The sequence below is a fragment of the Mustelus asterias genome, unplaced genomic scaffold (assembly GCF_964213995.1).
Source record: "Mustelus asterias unplaced genomic scaffold, sMusAst1.hap1.1 HAP1_SCAFFOLD_1730, whole genome shotgun sequence".
In the NCBI taxonomy this organism is placed as follows: Eukaryota; Metazoa; Chordata; class Chondrichthyes; order Carcharhiniformes; family Triakidae; genus Mustelus; species Mustelus asterias.
In genome coordinates, this window is record NW_027591675.1 from 70919 (window position 1) to 78729 (window position 7811).

The 7811-nt window shown below is 56.3% G+C and overlaps 1 protein-coding gene across 1 annotated transcript; it reads right to left on the reverse strand.

Moving 5' to 3' along the window:
* Positions 1-4420: 4420 nt before the first annotated feature.
* Positions 4421-5556, reverse strand: LOC144488638 (barrier-to-autointegration factor-like; the record flags this gene model as incomplete). Its single annotated transcript, XM_078206704.1, has 1 exon — positions 4421-5556. A coding segment is annotated over one exon (147 nt), but the record flags the coding sequence as incomplete, so codon positions are not given.
* Between the last annotated feature and the right edge of the window lie 2255 nt (positions 5557-7811).

Below are 7811 nucleotides of genomic sequence, written 5' to 3' on the forward strand. Positions count from 1 at the left end.
GAGTCTAACCTCAGTGGTTGGTAAGCTGATGGAGAAGATCCTGAGGGACAAGATTTATGAGCATTCAGAGAGGTTTAGTATGCTCAAGAATACTCAGCATGGTTTTGTCAAGGGCAGATCGTGCCTTACGAGCCTGGTGGAGTTCTTCGAAAATGTGACCAAACACATTGACGAAGGGAAGGCGGTAGATGTGGTTTATATGGATTTTAGCAAGGTGTTCGATAAGGTCCCCCATGCAAGGCTTCTAGAAAAAGTGAGAGGGCATGGGATCCAAGGTGCTGCTGCCCTGTGGATCCAGAACTGGCTTGCCCAAAGGAGGCAGAAAGTGTGTATAGATGGGTCTTTTTCTAAATGGAGGTCGGTCACCAGTGGTGTGCCCCAGGGATCTGTTCTGGGACCCTTACTGTTTGTCATTTTCATAAATGACCTTGATGAGGAAGTGGAGGGATGGGTTGGTAAGTTTGCCGACGACACGAAGGTTGGTGGGGTTGTGGATAGTCTGGTGGGGTGTCAGAAGTTACAGAGGGACATAGATAGGATGCAAGACTGGGCGGAGAAGTGGCAGATGGACTTCAACCCAGATAAATGCGTAGTGGTCCATTTTGGCAGGTCAAATGGGTTGAAGGAGTACAATATTAAGGGAAAGACTCTTAGTACGGTAGAGGATCAGAAGGACCTTGGGGTCCGGGTCCATAGGACTCTAAAAGCGGCCCCGCAAGTGGAGGAGGTGGTTAAGAAGGCGTATGGTGTGCTGGCCTTTATCAATCGAGGGATTGAGTTTAGGAGTCCGGGGATAATGATGCAGCTATATAAGACCCTCGTCAGACCCCACTTGGAGTACTGTGCTCAGTTCTGGTCGCCTCATTACAGGAAGGATGTGGAAAAGATTGAAAGGGTGCAGAGGAGATTTACAAGGATGTTGCCTGGACTGAGTGGCATGCCTTATGAGGATAGGCTGAGGGAGCTCGGTCTTTTCTCCTTGGAGAGACGTAGGATGAGAGGAGACCTAATAGAGGTATATAAGATGTTGGAAGTCATAGATTGAGTGGACTCTCAGAGGCTTTTTCCCAGGGTGGAAATGTCTGCTACGAGAGGACACAGGTTTAAGGTGCTGGGGGGTAGGTACAGGGGAGATGTTAGGGGTAAGTTTTTCACACAGAGGGTGGTGGGCGAGTGGAATCGGCTGCCGTCAGTGGTGGTGGAGGCGAACTCAGTAGGGTCTTTTAAGAGACTCCTGGATGAGTACATGGGACTTAATAGGATGGAGGGTTATAGGTAGGCCTAGAAGGTAGGGATATGTTCGGCACAACTTGTGGGGTCGAAGGGCCTGTTTTGTGCTGTAGTTTTTCTATGTTTCTATGTTCTAAACCTTCGCTGCACTCCCTCTATAGCAAGGACATCCTTCCTCAGATAAGGACACCAAAACTGCACACAATACTCCAGCTGTGGCCTCACCAACGCCTTATCCACAAACTATGACCCCCTCGTTCTGGACTCCCCCACCATTGCGAACATTCTTTCTGAATCCACCCTGCCTAACCCTGTCAGAATTTTACAATCTTGGTTCTAAAGGGTCGTCCCTTTACTCTGAGGTGGCACAGTGGTTAGCACTGCTGCTTCACAGCGCGAGGGACTTGGGTCACTGTCTGTGTGGAGTCTGCACGTTCTCCCCATCTCTGCGCGGGTTTCCTCCGGGTGCTCCGGTTTCCTCCCACAGTCCGAAAGACGTGCTGGTTAGGTGGATCGACCGGAACAGGCCTCGGAGTGTGGGCGACTAGGGGAATTTCACAGTAACTTCATTGCAGCGTTAGTGTAAGCCTTACTTGTGACTAATAAATACATTTTTACTTTAGTCTGTGCTCTCGGATCCGAGTCTCTCCAACTAACGGAAACATCTTCTCCATGTCCACTCTATCCAGGCCTTTCTGCATTCTCCAAGTTTCAATGAGATTCCTCTCCTCCCAAACTCCATCGAGTACAGACCCAAAGTCCTTAAACACTCCTCATACATAGAATCCCTACAGTGCAGGAGGAGGCCATTCATCCCATCAAGTCTGTACCGACCACAATCGCACCCAGACTCTGTACCTGTAACTCCACATATTTACCCTGCTAATCCCCCTGACACTTGGGTCAATTTAGCACGGCCAATCCACCCTAACCCGCACACCTTTGGACTGTGGGAGGAAACCGGAGCACCCGGAGGAAACCCACGCAGACACGGGGAGAACATGCAAACTCGACACGGACAGTGATCCAAGCCGGGAATCGAACCGGAGTCCCTGGCGCTGTGAGGCAAGTGTGGACCACCATGCCACTCCATCAAGCCTTTCATTCCAGGGGCTGCTATCTTTTAAAGAGGGGAAGGGTTTGGATCATAGGAACCCCTTGCATCATGTCCCTGGTCCGTGTGTCTGTCTATGGGACACACACACAAAATGGGTGCAGAACATTGGACCATCTTGGTCTAATCATTCCTGTGTAACTCATCTCCAAACTCTGTGGCCTGGGCCTCAGCTCCTCCCTCTGCGATCCTGAACTCCCTACCCCCCGGGCCACAATCAGCAAGGATAGGCAACACCTCCTCCACACTCATCCTCAACACTGGTGCCCCACAAGGCTGTGTTCTCAGCCCCCTACTATACTCCTTATACACCCATGACTGTGCAGCCAAATTCCCCTCCAACTCGATTTTCAGGTTTGCTGGCGACACCACCGTAGTGGGTCGGATCTCAAACAACGACGAGACAGAGAACAGGAATGAGATAGAGAATCTGGTGAACTGGTGCGGCAACAATAATCTCTCCCTCAATGTCAACAAAACGAAGGAGATTGTCATTGACTTCAGGAAGCGTAAAGGAGAACATGCCCCTGTCTACATCAACGGGGACGAAGTAGAAATGGTCGAGAGCTTCACGCTTTTAGGTGTCCAGATCACCAACAACCTGTCCTGGTCCCCCCCATGCCGACACTATAGTTCAGAAAGCCCCACCAACGCCTCTACTTTCTCAGGAGGCTAAGGAAATTTGGCATGTCCGCTACGACTCTCACCAACTTTTACAGATGCACCATTGAAAGCATCCTTTCTGGTTGTATCACAGCTTGGTATGGGGCTCCTGCTCTGCCCAAGACCCCAAGAAAATACAAAGGGTCGTGAATGTAGCCCAGTCCCATCACGCACACCAGCCTCCCATCCATTGACTCTGTCTACACTTCCCGCTGCCTTGGGGAAAAGCAGTCAGCATAATTAAGGATCCCCACGCCCCCCGGACATTCTCTCTTCCACCTTCTTCCGTCGGGAAAAAGATACAAAAGTCTGAGGTCACGTACCGACCGACTCAAGAACAGCTTCTTCCCTGCTGCTGTCAGACTTTTGAATGGACCTACCTCGCATTAAGCTGATCCTTCTCTACACCCTAGCTGTGACTGTAACACTACATTCTGCACCCTCTCCTTTCCTTCTCCCCTATGTACTCTATGAACAGTATGCTTTGTCTGTATAGCGCGCAAGAAACAATACTTTTCACTGTGTCCCAATACACGTGACAATAATAAATCAAAATAAAACCTGTGTTTTGACCTTGCCGGGCCAATGGCTTTGGGAGCAAGGGGGCCGCCACTGGAGGATGTGGACAGAAATAGGATGCCTCCTGCAGTCAGATAGCTCTGCACAGGACAGAGGGGGGCAGAGCCTGGGAAACACTGTGGAAAGTTTAGAATCATAGAATCCTACAGTGCAGGAGGCCATTCGGCCCATCGAGTCCACACTGACCACAATCCCACCTATCCCCATTAATTTACTGTAGCTAGTCCTCCTGACACTAAGGGGAGCACGGCCAATCCACCTAACCCGCACATCTTTGGACTGCAGGAGGAAACCGGAGCACCCGGAGGAAACCCACGCAGACACGGAGAGAACGTGCAGACTCCGCACAGACAGTGACCCGAGGCTGGAATCGAACCCGGGTCCCCGGCGCTGTGAGGCAGCAGTGCTAACCCACTGGGTCATAGAAATCAATAGAAACCCTACAGTGCAGAAAGAGGCCATTCGGCCCATCGAGTCTGCACCGACCACAATCCCACCCAGGCCCTACCCCCACATATTTACCCGCTAATCCCTCTAACCTACACATCCCAGGACTCTAAGGGGCAATTTTTAACCTGGCCAATCAACCTAACCCGCACATCTTTGGACTGCGGGAGGAAACCGGAGCACCCGGAGGAAACCCACGCAGACACGAGGAGAATGTGCAAACTCCACACAGACAGTGACCCGAGCCGGGAATCGAACCCGGGTCCCTGGAGCTGTGAAGCAGCAGTGCTAACCACTGTGCTACCGGGTCGCCCTAAAGTGGTGAGGGGAAGGGGGGGGGGGGGGGCAGGGAAGAGAAGAGATACAAAAACCACCAGGACAACTCGCCTCAGACACAATGCATTTTATTATATAAAATTTAACAGGCCGCAGTCAAGCACCGTCTTACTAATGTGTAAAGCACAAGGGAACGGGAATCAGGAAGTACAGGGGGGGGGTGGGGGTGACCTCCCCTGAGAGTTAAGAATGAATAAAAATGGTTCACTGCGGATGGGAGGGGGGATTCACCACACCTTTGTCCAAGCCTCCAGAAAGCGGCAAGGAATCTTGCGCTCACACACACACCCCCCCAAGCAAAGGAAAAACATGTCTGCGGTGAGTTGTGGAGGCATACACAGCAATTAGTACAGCACGGCGGGGTGGGGGTGGGGGTGAGGGAGAAGGATCATGCCCCCCCTCCCTTACCGAGGTGAGGGGGGAGAAAAAAAAAATGTCTTGTGGACCCACACACAACCCCCCCCCCACCCCAGTAAAAACACGCGAACCTCAGCAGTTTATCCAACACTGGCTCAATGAAACACATCTTCAGGAAGGGAGGGAGAGAGGGGTTGTTGGGGGGGGGGGGGGTAGCCGAATTTAAAAACAATTTAATAGCACAAGAGATAAAAAGGTCAGCGCGTCGGGTCATCTCAACCTGGCCCGGCCGCGGGGCAGGTCCCGTCGTGGGAGCCATTTCGCAGTCTCTCTCTCTCTCCTCCCCAACCCCTCCTTGAGAGAGAGAGAGAGAGAGCAATCTCAGCAACCAGGGAGAGAGAGAGAGAGAGAGAGAGCAATCTCAGCAACCAGGGAGAGAGAGAGAGAGAGAGAGAGAGAGCAATCTCAGCAACCAGGGAGAGAGAGAGAGAGAGAGAGAGCAATCTCAGCAACCAGGGAGAGAGAGAGAGAGAGAGAGAGAGAATGCAACTCGGGAGGGAGTGGGGAACCGCTTCAGACTTCAAGCACATCTGATAATTTAACACGAGTTTAAAATCAATTGATAAAAGTACAAAGGGGACGTGGGGGTGGGAGCTGTTGGCAGGGAGAGAGGGGGTGGCTTTCTACAGGAAGGCATCACACCACTCGCGCAAGCAGGTGTGGCAGTCGCTGCACTGTTTAGAGTTGGCCTGGCACGTGTCTTTCAACCACTCCTTAAAGAGGTCTTCATTCTTCCGGAGGACCAGGAACTGTCCCAGCACCACGTACGCCTGGGAGAGACACAGAGGAGAGAGAGAGAGAGAGAGAGACGTCAGTGCAATGCAAGGCATGCTGAGAATGTGGAACACACACACCAACCCCACACCACCCCACACACACACCACCCCACCCCCACACGCCCCGCCCCACACACCCACACACGCCCCGCCCCACACACCCACACACGCCCCGCCCCACACACCCACGCCCCGCCCCACACACCCACACACACGCCCCGCCCCACACACCCACACACACGCCCCGCCCCACACACACACACGCCCCGCCCCACACACACACACACGCCCCGCCCCACACACACACACGCCCCGCCCCACACACACACACACGCCCCGCCCCACACACACACACACGCCCCGCCCCACACACACACACACACACGCCCCGCCCCACACACACACACACACACACACGCCCCGCCCCACACACACACACACACGCCCCGCCCCACACACACACACACACACACACGCCCCGCCCCACACACGCCCCGCCCCACACACACACACACGCCCCGCCCCACACACACACACACACACACACGCCCCGCCCCACACACGCCCCGCCCCACACACACACACACGCCCCGCCCCACACACACACACACACGCCCCGCCCCACACACACACGCCCCGCCCCACACACACACGCCCCGCCCCACACACACACGCCCCGCCCCACACACACGCCCCGCCCCACACACACGCCCCGCCCCACACACACGCCCCGCCCCACACACACGCCCCGCCCCACACACACGCCCCGCCCCACACACACGCCCCGCCCCACACACACGCCCCGCCCCACACACACGCCCCGCACCCACACACACGCCCCGCACCACACACACGCCCCGCACCACACACACGCCCCGCACCACACACACGCCCCGCACCACACACACGCCCCGCACCACACACACGCCCCGCCCCACACACACGCCCCGCCCCACACACACGCCCCGCCCCACACACACGCCCCGCCCCACACACACGCCCCGCCCCACACACACGCCCCGCCCCACACACACGCCCCGCCCCACACACACGCCCCGCCCCACACACACGCCCCGCCCCACACACACACACGCAACGCCCCGCCCCACACACACACGCACACGCCCCGCCCCACACACACACGCCCCGCCCCACACACACCCCGCCCCACACACACACGCACACACGCCCCGCCCCACACACACACGCCCCGCCCCACACACACACGCACACACGCCCCACACACACACACACACGCCCCACACACACACACACACACACACACACGCCCCGCCACCACACACACACACGCCCCGCCCCACACACACACACACACGCCCCGCCCCACACACACACACGGCCCCACACACACACACACACACCACCCCACCACACACACACCACCCCACCACACACACACACCACCCCACCACACACACACACACACACCACCCCACCCACACACACACCACCCCACCACACACACACCACCCCACCACACACACACCACACCACCCACCACACACACACCACCCCACCACACACACACCACCCCACCACACACACACCACCCCACCACACACACACCACCCCACCACACACACACCACCCCACCACACACACACACACCACCCCACCACACACACACACACCACCCCACCACACACACACACACCACCCCACCACACACACACACACCACCCCACCACACACACACACACCACCCCACCACACACACACACACCACCCCACCACACACACACACACCACCCCACCACACACACACACCACCCCACCACACACACACCACCACACACACACACACCACCCCACCACACACACACACACACCACCCCACCACACACACACCACCCCACCACACACACACCACCCCACCACACACACACCACCCCACCACACACACACCACCCCACCACACACACACCACCCCACCACACACACACACACCACCCCACCACACACACACCACCCCACCACACACACCACACACACACCACCCCACCCCACCCACACACACACACACACACACCACCCCACCACACACACACACACCACCCCACCACACACACACACACACACCCACCACAACACACACACACACCACCCCACCACACACACACACACACCACCCCACCACACACACACACACACCACCCCACCACACACACACACACCACCCCACCACAGACACACACACACACACACACCACCCCACCACACACACACCA